This window comes from Macaca nemestrina, chromosome 1, assembly GCF_043159975.1.
Source record: "Macaca nemestrina isolate mMacNem1 chromosome 1, mMacNem.hap1, whole genome shotgun sequence".
Taxonomy (NCBI): Eukaryota; Metazoa; Chordata; class Mammalia; order Primates; family Cercopithecidae; genus Macaca; species Macaca nemestrina.
In genome coordinates this window covers 213010044-213026884 of record NC_092125.1, presented here as the reverse complement: position 1 = coordinate 213026884, position 16841 = coordinate 213010044, and the positions used below count along the sequence as shown (strand labels likewise).

General features: G+C 36.6%; 1 protein-coding gene across 35 annotated transcripts in view; it reads right to left on the bottom strand.

Annotated features, from left to right (window-relative positions):
* LOC105483079 (eukaryotic translation initiation factor 4 gamma 3) overlaps positions 1–16841 on the bottom strand; it is a 369254-nt gene that overhangs the window by 186174 nt on the left and 166239 nt on the right. For 14 of the 35 annotated variants that reach the window (XR_011625213.1, XM_071099217.1, XM_011743701.2 and 11 more), the window contains one exon: positions 6020–6115. Coding sequence is in view for 33 of the 35 variants with exons in the window: in XM_071099177.1 (XP_070955278.1) it covers positions 6020–6115 (96 nt within the window). In the remaining 2 variants the exon portion in view is untranslated. Of the gene's footprint in view, positions 1–939; positions 973–4507; positions 4634–6019; positions 6116–12655; positions 12675–16841 lie in introns of all 35 variants that reach the window. The other 21 variants (XM_071099204.1, XM_071099202.1, XM_071099157.1 and 18 more) reach the window with 6 other exon arrangements.

Here is a 16841-nt window from a genome sequence, read left to right as displayed (position 1 = left end):
TTCCATAACAATCATATTAAAGACAGCTACCACTTACTGACTGCTTGTTTTGTGCCAAATGCTTACACTATTTCTATGGCAGAGATATTAACTCCATTTTACATATGAGGAAACAAAGATGCAGAAAAAGATTTGCCTAACCAGCTGGTTAAATAGTAAAGCTTGTAATATGAACAGACTCTAAACCGAAGCTCTTTCAGCAGAAGAAAATGTTTCAGAATACCCCATAAAAAGCTATTGGGGGTTGGAGGGAGAACCCTGAAAGTCCTTCTGTCTTGCCACCTCTAAACAGATTCCTACTAAATGACAGTGTTCACATACATACTTTTGAAATTTTGGTTTATACAATTATTTCATTTAGAAAACCAATAGGATAAAGTTATTTAAATTAATTAAGGTATCTATTTTCTCTGTGTCCTAAGTATAAAAATAATTCTATCCAGCAAATGGATGTACACTATTTTTAATCAATTTATTACTAGATCTAAGTTAGTAACTGAGTTTAAGTAGTTTTAGAAATACTAATGCTATTTTATACACATCAATACAGGTTATATCAGAATGTTAACAGAAAACCCATAGAATGCTGCCTGCTTCATTCAGTTAAATTTAACTTACTACAAATATCCACAAAATCTATAAACACTTAATATCTCAATTTTTCAAAATTGTAAAATTTAAAAACAATCTTTGTTTGGCAAGAAAAAAGAATGTAGCATTTTTTAAATGTGCCATAAACAGAGGCAAACGGATTTGTTAATAACAAAATGCAGTGAGATTAATGAAGGACAAAGAAAGCTGAATTAGATCAGATAAAAGCTACTCTTGAAATGAGTAATTTGAGCAGTTCTATGGGATGGCAGCATTCTAAGAGTCAGCAGCTACTAAAGCCCCCACCTATTAGTTAAGGGTGATAGTGAAGGGGCAAGGGTACAGTACCTGATGATGGGGAGGTCGAGGCCCCGCTGCAAACTGAGAAAAGGAGGGAAAACAAACACAAAAGGAAAGGCACAAAGAGTCAGAAACACCACAACAAAAACCAAAATTTCACACAATATGCCAAAAGAAAAAAACCCACAGCGGGGAAATAAAAAACAACACACAAAACAGTCAAAGCTTTGCTGCAGGACAGTGACAGACAGGTACTAAGATTCAACAGGTTAACACCACTATCAGAATAGTTTGTCATTTATCAGCTGGGAGAGAAACAGGCTATGCTGTTAGGCATGTAAGGTACTCTCTAATAGGACTATTTTTTTTGAAAAACAACAACCCTAAAATAAGGCAAAAGAAAGTTTGAAAAATTAAGTGGTTATATTAAGACAAACGTGAAAATCAAGTATGCTGTATGTAACTGATACAGCTGGAGGAAATGAGAAAGTTTTTACATTACAAGACCTAACCAGGAGATAATTACAAAGTCCAGCAGGAAGTAAAAAATGTAAAAGGATTAATTGCAAATTTTCTTAAGTTAAATGGGATATCTTATCCATGAAATGGAAGTTTCAATATCTTAATTTCTTAAGAGTTAAAGAAAAATTTTTTTATGACTTTACACACACACACACACACACACACACACTCTTAAGTTTAAATGCAGTTAACTAGTATAGTTTAATACAAGGCATGTCAAGGCAAACAGCTAGTAAAGAACATCAGTCTCTAACATGATTAATCCAAGTGGTATTCTTATAGGCTTGAGAAGAAAAAAGAGTAAATAAGTCAAATCTCTTAATTACTATAGACAACAGCAAAGCACTGTGTATATGTACCTATTGTTATCTAAGAATAAAGCACAAAGAAATGTAATTCCTCAGCTAAATCACTGAGTACTTGAAAGTGGCTAATATATATTCCAACCCTTCCACTAACTTAGAATAAAAGAAAAAGTTTTTTCACCTATGTGAATTTTAACTGCTATACCTCTAGGATCAAATAATTCACCCGGCCAAATTTGGGTTTGAATACATTTTAACTGAAAGGAACAGACAAAAATATTGGGGTATGTAGAGCCATATTCTGGATACTAATACATTAGCTATTGTAATGTTAACCATCCTCTTCAATAGTAAAAGAAAATATTTAGAAAGCAGTGTTTAATGTAAACCATATACAGGGTTTTTATCTAATATATTTAAGGAGCTAAAATATATGTCTTTGGCTGTCTTATTTCCTCTATAGAGACTTCCTTCTTGTCAGCTTAACACTACAGATGAATTAGATTGACGATTAAGAAACAATCTCTCATGCTCAGCATTTAAGTTATGTGCAATACTGATTTGCAAAACATTTAGAATTAGTTCCCCAACTACCATTAGTTCATATTTTAAAATTTCAACAAATTACAGTAGAACACATGGCCACAATGTAGGAGACAGCTGAAAACATCTCTGTCAAGAATTCACCTCAGAAGCTAAAATGTCACCTGTTGTTCAAGTAATGAAAAGTACATTAATGACCTATAAGGTTGGGTTATATTAGGTCAGCCATCATATTTGGCTAATCAATATAATACAGCTTTTCAGAATGATGATAATTGGCAGCTACAGTTCTTGCAGAAAATTTTCTCTTCAAAGAAACTGAGGTCTTACATTTTCAGTTTTCCAATTAGGAGAAGAAAACATCATACTTCTACTATGGACAAGAATAGGCAATACCAGGCATGTGGTATGAAAGTCGGGAGTGGAGTATGAAATGTTTCTTCCTGACACTTTTGAAGAAACTGGAAGAGAGAGGCCATGTTACAAAATTAACCTGAGTATGGCAGTACCTGTCTTATCACTGTTCCACAGAAAATGTCCCATTTTCAAGGCTCTAAAATAAAAGCTAAAACTTTGTACAGTTTGAATGTTCCAGTCAAAAGAGAACTTTCTATGAACAAGAAGAGTATCTTATAAAATTACACATATATAAAAACAAAAGCAAGAAAGAAAATCCCAACTTAAGTTAGTAGAAAGTGCCCTAGGAAAGTACCCTAGTCTATTTTGCACTAGTCACCATTGGCTATTGAGTTTTTCATTTGAAATGACAATAGTCTTAATCCTATGGGTAGCTGTAAGCAACAGAACAAACTGTAGTCGCTGCTGGCTCATGTTAAAAATAGAAATTTTTCTTTTTTCTTTCCTTTTTGTTAAAGAAGGGTCTTTAAGATGGTGAGGACTGTAGATATAAAGGAAAGCGGCCTTCTGTGAACTTGCATCCAATGTTAATGCCACCCACCCACTTACTCACCCCTTCTATGCACAGTTGGTAACTGAGCATGGCCAACATAACACTGATATAATTTTGACACAATACCACAAATTATAAAAATAACCAATGGTTAGAGTTACTACAAAAGCCAAACTGTCTCCCTCTCCAAATTAAGTATTTAATAGCTTCACTACTTTAGACAGGCTATTAAAAACAACAACAACAACAACAACAACAACTAACACTGTTTAAAAGTTCCAGTAAAACGAGAAAATGGAACAGATAGCTTATCAGTGTTTTTATTACTTTTAAAAAAGATTTTCTTTCCATATTATGAATTTAACTAAGATTCTAAGCATCAAGTAGAAAGACAGGCACAAAGATAACCTGAAGGAGGGAGGGAGGCCATTTGAAGCCAGTTGGATTGCAAAGGCAGCTGGTCCAGGGAAGAACAGAAAAGCCTAAAACTGTGCAATTGCCAATGGCCTATTAATGCAGAAATAGAATGGAGTAAGCTTTAGCTGCTCTACAAAGCCACAGGAAGAGGCCCTTCCTTAATGTAACAGCTTACCTCTCCTCACCAGTTGGGACAGCTATGAGATGGATGAGACTAGACTATGACAACTTGGGATGTAAACAGAAAATGCAATCGTGCCAAATTTCAGACCCCAACTTCACCCTCCCAGCGCCAAAAAAAACAAAACAAAACAAAACAAAAAACACAACAGCAACAACAACAAAAAACCCATAACAAAATAAAGAAAATCAAACCTAAAACAAGAAGCAAGAGTAGTCTGGAGTCTGCTAGTCTTGCACTTGTTTTAGGGTATGTAATGGAATGTTATGTGTGTGGTTTTTAGTAATGGGGTGGGTAATGGTCACTAGCAGAGCAGATGGCAAAAACTGTATAGAGAATAGTATCTGAAGAGTTTATGACCACAGAAAAATGGCTGACAACTACAGACAATTTCCTCCTTAATATTCAATTATAAAATTGAAAGGGAGTAAAAAGAAGCCTTGATATTTATCTTTTAAATTCAAATTTATCTGAAAGGGATATCTCACTTCAAGTTTAAAATAAAGAAAAATCTAAACCCCCAAATTCTTCCTGACTAATTCCCAATAGAGAACACCCACCCAATTTGTTATTCTTTTCCCCACTATGCCTGGCAGAAACTGCCATGCTAGGTTGAACTTTCAGAGAGGAAGCAATCAATGCATTTCTGTTCATCAGCCAATAAATGGATGTGGTCAAAAATATTAAGTGCCAGAGGCACCACTGCCTGCAAGAAGTACAGTTTGTTATATTGCTTACAATGCAGTATTTTATCCAGCCTCTTCCAGCCAAGGACCTGTAAACGGGAGTCTGTTCCAAAACCTTCCTCCTCTTCCAGTTGTCTGTGCAATGTATTGGCACTGTTCTGCTGGGCTGTCAAAAAAACTGGTTTAGAGATGCAGCTCTTCAGTCAGGTTCTGCGCCAGTTCTAACCATGTAAATTTAATTTATTTTCTTTTTTGATAATCAGAAAAGAGGGGTGGGGGCATAGAGAAAGAGGGCCAAAGAATTCTTTGCAATAGGAGCTTACCATAATGTTCCATGTTTAATTATTAGAACCAGGGCCTACCTAAATTGATCTGGTGAGATCTCAGACCCAAGTAGTCAAGTGTACACATCCCTGAACCACTCTCATAACAAAACCTGTATCAGACATCTTATTGACTATTTCAGCAAAAAAAGAGACAAGCAAACAGGCAACTAGGACCAAAGTCCCACCTCTTTAGAATGGTTCCTCCACCCACTGGGGAGAACCAGGATCTAAGAACAGCTGTTGGAGAACAGGGCAAAAGGGAAAAGGAAAATAGAAAAAGGATAAGAAAGAGATTACATTTTGGTGCAGACTATGCTCTCCTAGTTCTTTGAGTAAGTCTTTGGTACATTTAAACAATTATAAATTCATGCATAAAACGAAATGAATAGGAGCTAATGCAATGAGGTATTCCTGCACTCCAGGCAAAAAAGCAGGGGCAGAGAACAAAAAGAAATCCCTGTATTCTGAAGAATACACAGAGCTGAGGTACAAAGAGGGATGTGAGATAAACAATGTGAGATGTTACAGAAGCACCTTCTAGCCAAAGTTAATCATGCAGGGCAGGAAACGATGTTCTAAGGAATGGAGAGCTGAAGCCACTGTATACTTTTGTGAAACAAAGGATGAACCTTGTGTAAATTCTCAGTCTTGGCAGTACTTACTGCAATTCATGTAAAGGATGAAAAAAGAGGATGATAGCATTTACATTTGTATCACAATTTATTTACCATTTGAATAAATGAATACACTCACTGGTATATGTCATGCACATACCCACACCGTCAAATGGTGAGAACAGACCTAATAACACTGATTGAAAAGTCCTGCTTCCTCAAACCACTGGGATTTGAGAATTTAATTAGTGAAATTCAATTTACTCCTAAAATCATTGTACTTTAATCTTACCTGAATTTTGAACAGTACAACTAATAAAAATTATAAGCTAAAATAAAGTAAACTTGAATGCAACCAGACTTAAAAATCATGCTATAGAAAAGTATTAAAAGGGGGTGGGGGGTTAAAAGCTCCACCTCTTCTTTTTCTCAATAAATTTAATTATTGCTACAGGTAAGGTCTGAAAATACAAAGCTAACAAATAATAGTAGTAGTCATAATAATAAATCATCTTTGGAAGAAACTTCCAAAATCCAGTAAAAATATTGGCAAAGAAACCCAAGCCACTACACACACAAACACAGGTAGAGAATGTAGTTTGCTACAAGCTTCTGCTTACTTACCGGAGAACGGGTTTGAGGTTGTGAATTCATTGTCTGAGGGGCTTGAGGGTATACCAGCGTGGTTGGACCTGCATTCTGTCCAGAGGGATAAGGCGTCTGTCAAAGAATGGCAAGAACAACATAATATTTTGAAAAAAGATGGCATGGCAATTCAAGTTCAAGATGTTTTATAAAAGTTTATAGAAGTGGTTATTAATGTGGTTTACAGTTCTACTTTTTAACAATTTAACTTTATCACAATATCCAGTAACTCAAAATCAAGTGCAGTTCCTTTTTTTTTTTTTTTCCTTTAATTAATGAACTGGGGTCTCGCTCTGTCACTTGGGCTACAGTGCAATGGCGCAATCATGGCTTGGTGCAGCCTCAAACTCATGGTTTTAAGTGGATCCTCCCACCTCAGCCTCTGGAGTAGCTGGGACTACAGGCACACAGTACTGTGCTGGACTAATTTTTTTTCTTTCTTTCTTTTTTCTTTTTGCAGAGACAGGGTCTCACTTTGTTGCCAAGGCTGGGCTCAAACTCCAGGCCTCAAGAAATACTCCTGCCTTGGCTTCCCAAAGCGCCCGAACAACTTTTTAATTTTTTTTTTTTTTTTTTTTTTTTTGAGACGGAGTCTCGCTCTGTAGCCCAGGCTGGAGTGCAGTGGCCGGATCTCAGCTCACTGCAAGCTCCGCCTCCCGGGTTCACGCTATTCTCCTGCCTCAGCCTCCCGAGTAGCTGGGACTACAGGCGCTGCCACCTCGCCCGGCTATTTTTTGTATTTCTTAGTAGAGACGGGGTTTCACCGTGTTAGCCAGGATGGTCTCGATCTCCTGACCTCATGATCCGCCCATCTCGGCCTCCCAAAGTGCTGGGATTACAGGCTTGAGCCACCGCGCCCGGCCAACTTTTTAATTTTTTTTAAGAGACAGAGTCTTGGTATTTGCCCAGGCTGGTCTTGAACTCCTGGGCTCAAGAGATCCTCTCGCCTCATCCTCTTCAGCAGCTGGAACTACAGGCAAGAGCTTCCTTACCAGCTAGTGCAACACTTTTTAAGTTACCATAAATCTCCTGATAAAAGGACATCACCAACCCAAAATCTAGGTGTAATCATTTTTCTTTTTTTGTGCATTAAGGCATTTTATTTACAAGTATGTATTATGTTGCTAGAAAAAGCATCCCAGAACTTTCCCTCCTGTGTGTTTCACCTTGCCTCTTCAAGGTCTCTGATGCCAGGTAAGGTTGTCAGTGCAATGAAACAAAACCGACAGGATGAGAGCAGATTATTCTGCCATTTTTTTCTAGATCTTTGAGTTGCACATCATATCTCAGGCTGATCACTCCACACTTATTTAACCTGCCTGTGAGGTTCCCAACAATTTTTCCCTGCTCTCTGATCATCAATGATTTCAAATTTGCCAATGTAAATTGCCTTATCATGCCTCATCATCATGGTTAGAAGGAAAGCATGACCTAGTAAGAATCTGGTGGTTACCTCTCTATTCAGCATTGTTGACGCTCCTGAGAGCATCAACCAGAACATTCATATACACAATTGTGGCAGCACAAAAAGATGAAGGAAACACTAGGTACAATTATTTGAAATTATCAATGCAAAGAGGACCTACTGTGAATTCATCTAGTTCTGAAATGGATAGCCCAAACCACAAACAATATCAAACATGGATGAGAACACTTGCTTTTGCTATGGTGTGCTTTCCTTGAAGAAGACACCTCAGAGCCACAATTAGAGTCTACACAGTTAACAGTTACATATTGCTGTAATCTCACCAAGACTTACATACCTTAATCCTTTTAAATGATCCCATAAAAATCAATAACCAATAAGAACCTTATACAAAACCTTAGAATAAGTGATAATGTAATACACACGGCTAATTTACCATATATTTTCTGAAAATAAAAACATAAGCTTTTCATTGCAAATCCATGCCAATTGTTACTTTTTTTTTTTTTTTTTTTTTTTTTTTTTGAGATGGAGTCTCGCTCTGTCACCTAGGCTGGAGTGCAGTGGCCGGATCTCAGCTCACTGCAAGCTCCGCCTCCCGGGTTTACGCCATTCTCCTGCCTCAGCCTCCCGAGTAGCTGGGACTACAGGCGCCCGCCACCACGCCCGGCTAGTTTTTTTGCATTTTTTAGTAGAGACGGGGTTTCACCATGTTAGCCAGGATGGTCTCGATCTCCTGACCTCGTGATCCGCCCATCTTGGCCTCCCAAAGTGCTGGGATTACAGGCTTGAGCCACCGCGCCCGGCCCAATTGTTACTATTAAACTGTGTGCTATTCAATATTTTTTTTTAAAAAATGCTTGTAACGTATGTAAAATGAAATGCCACCAAGAACAATGGACATATACTCACAAGACTTGGACTGAAATCCTAACAATTGCTACTGAATACCGTTGTTAGTTTGGGCAACTCATTTATCTTTCCCATGAATGTAAACAGGAACAACACACATACCTCTCAAGGCAGTTTGTGAAGATTAAATGAGATAAAGTTAAATATTCCCAAAGCACCTTTATTTACCACTATCCCACAGCTATGAATGAGGAAACCAAGGACTGAAAAATTGAAGTATCTTACCTAAGAAAACAAAGTAAATAATATATCTGGAAAGTATTAGCATCTGTTGACCATTTAATGTTTAGCCGGATCATCAATTTTAAAGGAAATATTTGACAGGATTCATCATACCTTCCAAATAACAAAACAAAACAAAATTTCTTTTTCTTTTTCTTTATGAGTCATACAAAACAAAATTAATGGCTTCATATTAGACACACAGGCTATCTGGCAATCTTTCAACATGGTAACCTTAATATAGCCATCTCTGTAGCTGACACTAAGGTTCAACATCAGATTGATTTCCTTTCCTACTCTAGTTCTACTAAATCTAGCCACTAACCTAAAAATATGGCAGCAAAGTATCTCATGTCTATCAAATAATTAATAAATGGGTCAAACACTACCTAAAACTTATTCAAAGTTTTCTTATCAGCGATTATTTACAGCACTGTTTCAGACACAACATTTATGTGTATGTATCACATTCAAAATCTGAAAGGCTGCACGTTTGACTATTTTAACTTAAACAAACATGAGGAATGAATTTCTTATTAATTCTGGCTCCACTGAGATAGGGAAAGTATTTCTTCAACTTCTATTAGAGAATTTGGATATAGTTTTAAAAGAGAGCACCAATTTCATTCTTCATTAAATTAAAAAAAAAATCAAGTATTCATAAGGTCATTTCTCAGTAATGAGGCTCTTTGATCTTAGGATATATTTTGACACTAATTTAATTTGGAGGTATTCTGAAGCAGGAATTTCTAAATGTCAAGATATTAAATATAACATTGAAATGTATCACTTACAAAAACATAAAGAAATGTTGCCTCTTTCTATACTTCAATTAGAGGAACACTTTGTTCTCTCATAGTTGTTGTACTATTGAAATAGAAAGGGAATCCATAGTATTTCATTGAACATGCTAAAAATATACATGACAACCTTATTTGACTTCAGTCAAAATTTTAACAATATTTTCAACACTCAAGCCAAATAAGGCAACATACAGCCAACTGAAAATGCAATATGTGAATTGGCAGTCAAAGATAAAGTTCTTCTGTTCAGAAAGAACACCCTCCCTGATCACACATATGGCTGGGGCTCTGTCAACAATGTTCCCAATGTGCCTTTTTCCAGATTATATCCTTGCTCTGAAAATGATTACTAAAAAAACAAAAAATTATTTTCTTATGTCTTAGGCTTTCTACTCTAAAAAGACTAAAAAAATAATAATCAAGTACTTCTTCTCATATTTACTTTGTACATATGCCAAGAGCTAATTCAGACTCTGTACACAAGTAGTTTCATAAAATGGAGAGCACAATCTCTAATGCAGCCACATACAGAAGTAATTGTTCTGTCACAATGTATGCCATTATACCATTAGCAATATGCAATGCTTAACAGAGGCACATGACAAAGAAATTTTGCTGATAGATCATTCAATGATCATTCAGAGCATTTTTCCATTCTCTGTGGATGCCTTTAGAAACTTCTTAGGAATGGTATGACTTGTTACCTACCATTGCTGTAAGCAGTGCAACTGTAAAAGATGCCTCTACTCTTTTATCTCTTCTCTTCATTTAATGATTTATTCTAGAATAATTTCCTTAATTTACTACCATGCTTTGTTGAAAAATAATGTAAAAGTTTCAGTGGGAACATACTTTGACCATGTTTCACATCAAATGCAGAGAAAACTAGGGACAGATCAATGAATAATCATTTCAATAATAATCAGAGCTTCTGTTTGTACTTTCCCTTTTCAAGTAATTTCAAAGTCATCACAAAGATTTACTTCTCCAAGGACATATGGATGAACACACAGAATTTACACTGCAATCCAGTATACTGTCCAAGTTGATGAGTTACAGACATCTGTTCTCATTTCCATTATTAATTTTATGTTTCAATAAACCTTTTTTAATACTTTTTATATTGGGGGGAGATAAGAACGCAATAGTGACAGCAAACCCAGCAAACGATGTAAATTAATAATGTTACTGAAAAGCCAATTACAACAGTCCTTATGGTGTATATATAACCCTTAAATCCCTAATGATGATGTTAAAAGCAGTGATTTGGACAGTCAACCACAGGTAGAAATGGTGAATTCCATTATAAGACAAAACAAACTAATACAGCATATCAAGTATAACAAGACTCCAGACGTGATGGTTTTCAAACCACAGACATGCAAAAAAATAAATCTACATTTCCTATTTTCACAATACAGTACAATGGACTTAAGCTAACAAAAATAATTATAACATAAAACATTTATTTAGCTTTTACTAGGTTTCAGGTACTATTATAAGTACTTTATATAAAGTCAGAGATGACATGCCATTTCTCGTTTTAAGATTCTGCCATCACCTAAACTAAATTCTGCCATAAAGATTAAACTCAGTATTGTACACGCTGTATGTGAACAAACATAAATCTGACTAAAAAACTAAGCTGCCAACTTTTCAAAGAGCTATAAAGGGCCAGGTGTGGTGGCTCATGCCTGTAATCCCAGCACTTTGGGAGGTAGAGACAGGCAGATCACCTGAGGTCAGGAGCTCAAGACCAGCCTGGCCAACAGTTTCACTCTGTCTCTACTAAAAATACAAAAATTAGCTGGGCATGGTGGTGGGCACCTGTAATCCCAGCTACTTGGGAGGCTGAGACAGGACAATCGCTTGAACTCGGGAGGCAGAGGTTACAGTGAAACAAGATCGTACCACTGCAATCCAACCTAGATGATAAAAGCAAAACTTCATCTCAAGAAAAAAATAAAATCTATAAGGTAATACTGAGTACATTTTAAATATGCTTATCCTTTTGATTCTATGATTCCACTTCAGGGAACTCACTCTGTGAATATATTCACAATGGGCCCTTCCTAAAAGAAAAAAAAAATACTCAAAAACAAAAAAACTGGAAGTATTCTAAATGTCTACATATAAAAAAGGTGAGATTATGTACTTAGTCACTGAGAGAATATAGAATAATCTTTAAAATGAATAAAGTTAACATACACCATGGAAAGATGTCCATAATAATATCAAGTGACAAAAGCAAATTGTAGAATTTTTAAGTATAAAAAGACTCTGTCTTAACTTTAAAACTAAACATATGCACATAGTACATATATCAACCAAGGAAGATAAACGTCTTAGAGAAATATGTAGCAAATTTTAAACTGACTACTTCAGAGACAGTTACAAAGAGTGTACAGGATACAACTTATAGGTTTTATTTCATATACTTCTATATTATATCCAATGATCAGCAGGATTATTTTATAATAAAAATTTAATAAAGAAAACCTCTGTCCTCCTCCAGCTTCTCTTGCATGAAATACAAACATGCCAAGCAAGCTGGGTGCAGTGGCTCATGCCTGTAATCCCACTTTGGGAGGCCAAGGTCAGAGGATCGCTTGACCCCAGGAGGTTGAGGCTGCAGTGAGCTATAATTGTGCCACTGTACTTCACCCTGGGCAACAGAGTGAGAACCTGTCTCGAACAAACAAACAAAAAACAAAGCAAACCAGAATATCCAGTAGGAAGTCTGCTGTTTTATAGAGCTCTAAATAATTTTTGATAATAAAAATTAAATCAACAGCATTAGCAGAAATCTAGCACAAAGAAAACACTGTGCTGTAGGCTATGTGCGTAAATAAGGCCTAAGACAGATGATTGTTTCACTTAATCTTTTTTTTTTTTCTTTGAGATGGAGTCTCACTCTGTCACCCAGGCTAGAGTACAATGGCGTAATCTCAGCTCACTGCAACCTCCCCCTCCTGGGTCCAAGCACTTCTCCTGCCTCAGCCTCCCGAGTAGCTGGGATTACAGGCGCCCGCCACCTCGCCCAGCTAATTTTTTGTATTTTTAGTAGAGACGGGGTTTCACCATGTTGGTCAGGCTGGTCCCAAACTCCTGACCTAAGGTGATCCACCTGGCTCAGCCTCCCAAAATGCTGGGATCATGGGCGTGAGCCACTGTGCCCAGGATACTTATTTTTAATCTTTAAGAAGTTTATTACTAAATCAATAAAGAAATATAGATGTAAGAAGCACTTACTCAGCCACAGTGTATAATCCTTTGCAGTCATTAAAAAAGATACAGAAGAACATTTAATGATATGGAATGAGTAATACAGAGAATGTTGAAATAAACCCACATATATGCAGAAGGTATTAGAAACATTTCAAATTAGTAGAAAAATACCAAAATTAATAAATTGTGTTGAGAAAACTAAATAATCATTTAGAAGAAAGATGGTTAACCATCCTCAACTCATTATACCAAAAGAAATTCTAGATTGATTACAATGTTGGAACGAAAAATTTGAAATTGTAAAGGGGCTAGATGGAAATCTATCTCTATCATCTTAGAGTTGGTAAAGACTTAAAATCTGAATAAGACTACATAGCTATACCAATAAGTTTTAAAAATAGGCTATTCCTATTAATTCATACAAGTTCTTAATTCTGCTTTAAAATTTCTCTTTATAAACTTCTTTCTCTTTTTGCATATATAAGTGTGTTTATTCATTTTTCTTCTTTTATCCTTGGAGACACGGTCTCGTTCTGTCACCTAGACTAAAGTACAGTGCTACCAACACAGCTCACTGCAGCCTCAGCCTCCTGGGCTCAAGCAATCTTCCTGCCTCAGCCTCCAAGTGCTAAGACTACAGGCACATAACACAATGCCTAATTTTTAAATTTTTCGTGGAGATAGGGTCTTGCCAATGTTGCCCAGTCTGGTCTTGAATTCCTGGCTTCAAACAATCCTCCTGCCTCAGCCTCTCAAAGTGTTGGGATTATAGGCGTGAGCCACCACATCCAGCCCCGATGATTCTCATTAGTAGATATTATAGGGTACAAATTAAGAGAGAGAAACTCTTCCACCTAACAAATGTTTGACACTTAAATCTGGCCAGAGTAACAAAAATAGCACCTTAAAGTCTAGACCAAGTACCTTCAACCTCTTAAGAATTGTTCTCTTCCTCTTCTTTTTTTTTTTTTTTTGAGACGGAGTCTCGCTCTGTCGCCCAGGCTGGAGTGCAATGGTGCGATCTCAGCTCACTGCAACCTCTGCCTCCCAGGTTCAAGCAATTCTTCTGCCTCAGCCTCCCAAGTAGCTGGGACTATAGGTGCATGCCACCACGTCTGGCTAATTTTTGTACTTTTAGTAGAGACAGGGTTTTACCATATTGGCCAGGCTGGTCTCAAACTCCTGACCTTGTGAACCGCCTGCCTTGGCCTCCCAAAGCGCTGGGATTACAGGCGTGAGCCACCCCACCCAGCCAAAAATTGTCTTCTTAAGCGCTACACAACACAACCAATGCAAATAGAACTTTCTGTGATAATTATAAATGTTCCATATTTACTCTCTCTAAAATAGTAGCTATTAGCCTCATGTGGCTACTGAACACTTGAAATATGACTGATGAAACTGAAAAAATAAATTTTTATTTAAATGCATTTTACTCAATTTAAATTTTGTGGTAGAAAACATGTAACAAGGCCTGGCGCGGTGGCTCATGCCTGTAATCCCAGCACTCTGGGAGGCCAAGGCAGTCGGACCACAAGGTCTAGGAGTTCGAGAGCCTGGCCAATATACAAAAATTAGCCGGGCATGGTGGCTCACGCCTGTAGTCCCAGCTACTCAGGAGGCTGAGGCAGAAGAACCACTTGAACCCAGGAGGCGAAGGTTGCAGTAAGCCAAGATGGTGCCACTGAACTCCAGCCTGGGTGACAGCGGGAGACTCTGCCTCAAAACAAAAAAAGAAAAGAGAAGAAAACATGTAACAAAATTTACTATCTTAACCACTAAATATACAGTACTGTTAAAAACTATATGCACATAATACAACAGATCTCTAGAACTTTTTCATCTTGCAAAAAACAAACTCTATAACCACTGATTTCCATTTAAATTGTATTTATATACATTTTAATCACTTAGAATGTAAATATCCATATATATAGCCCATGGCTAACATACTGCACGGCACAGGTATAGAAAACTGTTAATTTCCATGTTTTGCTTTTACGAGTTCTATATTTTATATCACTTCTGCGACTCTACTTTTATAGAAGTACAACAATATCCAACGAACAAGATCACAATATAAGACACTGGAGACAGTGGCAGAGACCTATCACTGAATTTCCTACGCAGTCTTAAGCATAGCACTTGTTTTCCTCAGCTAATAAAGACTAAAGCAGTAAGCTACTGATTATCAAAGTGTGGTCCACAGTGTCCTAGGCATCTCTGTAATGCTACTAAAGCAGGTGTGGGAGGTGAAATATTTTCATAATATAAATACTAAGATGTTACAGGCCTGTGCTGATATTTTCAACAATGACAGAAAAGCAAGGTGGATGTAGCTACTAGTAAATCTTACATATATACTCAGGAAATCTGAGATTTTACTAAGTAAATCTTATATATACTTAGTGAAAATCAAGGCAATGATAGTCATTGTATTCTTCATCCCTAAGCCTTCATGACAAATTAAACTTAAAAAAAAAATTAAAGGAAAAAAAAGAGCCAGTACTTAAGAATGTCACTTTATTTAACTTTTAAATTCTTCTATTCTACAGATAATTGACAAAAGAATGTCACTTCTTTAACAGAATGTATCACTTTTTAAGTTGAAATAATTATAGACTTACATGGAATTTGAGAAATAAAACAGAGATCCCATATACTCTTCATCTAGTTTCCCTAATGGTAATATCTAACTACAGTACAGTACAACAGCCAGAAAAACCGCATCGATACAATCCACCAACCTTATTCAGATTTCCTGAGTTTTACTACAGATGCATGCATACACATCTGTGTGTATATTTAGTTCTATGCAATTTTGTTACATGTATAAATTCATATAACCACCATTACAGTCAAAATACAAAAAATTTCTTGACAAGGATCTGTGGTATTACCCTACCTATTAATAGCCACAAACATCTTCCTTCCTGCCTCACTCCTCTCCCTTGACAACCACAAATATATTATCCTCCATCTCTATAATTTGGTTATTTAAAGAAGTTATATAAATAAAACAATATACTAATAAACTTTAGCACACCTTTTTAGTATACCGTGTTGATCAAGTGAGAAGACATAAAACAGTTCTAAGGTAAATTAGTAGTACTAAGAAAAAGCACCTGTACCACCATTAGAGTCACAAACTGAACTAGCCACTTTTTCATGCAATGCCATTTTACTTGAAAGAATGATAAACTATGCTTATACACATGGGTATGTGCAGACATTTTTATTAGTAGATATAATGCATATAGTATTGAGAACCCCAAAGAGTTCTATTTAAGAGTATAAAGGGATACTGAAGTATAAAAGTTTGAGAACACTGGCCTATACTGATATTAGAACTATAAGTTTTCCTCCTTTACCTCTTGCTATTTAATTATTAAACATTTACATTATCTATCCTTAAGTTTTTGTCTTAAAAAAAAAAATCCAACATTCTCATTCCTGAGGGTTTCAGGACAGTCCTTTACCATCCCGTATTTCCACAGGTATGGCACATTATTTTATTGTGACCCTAAAATGATTTCCCATTCACAATGCTTAGAGGCACCTGCAACCTCATGAGAACTTTTCTCCCCAAATCTGTATAATTAGTGCACATTTCAAATCCCACTGCAATAAAATGCTTGAATTAAGAGAAATAGCAAAAATTCTATTGATGCATATCTGTTTCATAAAGCAGGACACTTTTTGCTTCAAAAACATGTATATCTGCTTCAAAAACACAAGACATCAGAAAGACAACAGACTACGATGATCCAGGTCCACATCACCCCATGAAAACACCAAGTGAACAACATACTGACCAAAGTACCTTTGTAAAAACTCAAGAAACCAGTTAAGAACCTGGAGAACTGGAGAACAGAAGCCACTAGGATTCACAAAGAATAAAGTTTTGTGACTGAACGACCAAGCTCCCCATCCAGAACAACAAAAAGCAGGGAGACAGGATTAACGTGCAGCTCCCACTTGGATGGAGAGAAGAACGTGGAGATTCACACCATAGACTTTTGCTCCAAGAACCACCCACAGGAACATATCGGGAAAACAGAAAGGATCCACAGATCCTCTGAAAGAAGTAGCACACCACTGCAAATTCCACAGGACAGGTGAGAAATCGTGAGTTCCCCAAGTGTAACAGTAGGAAAACCTGCCTCAGAACACACATTCCCACTGAAAAAAAATGAAAATCCAGATTACA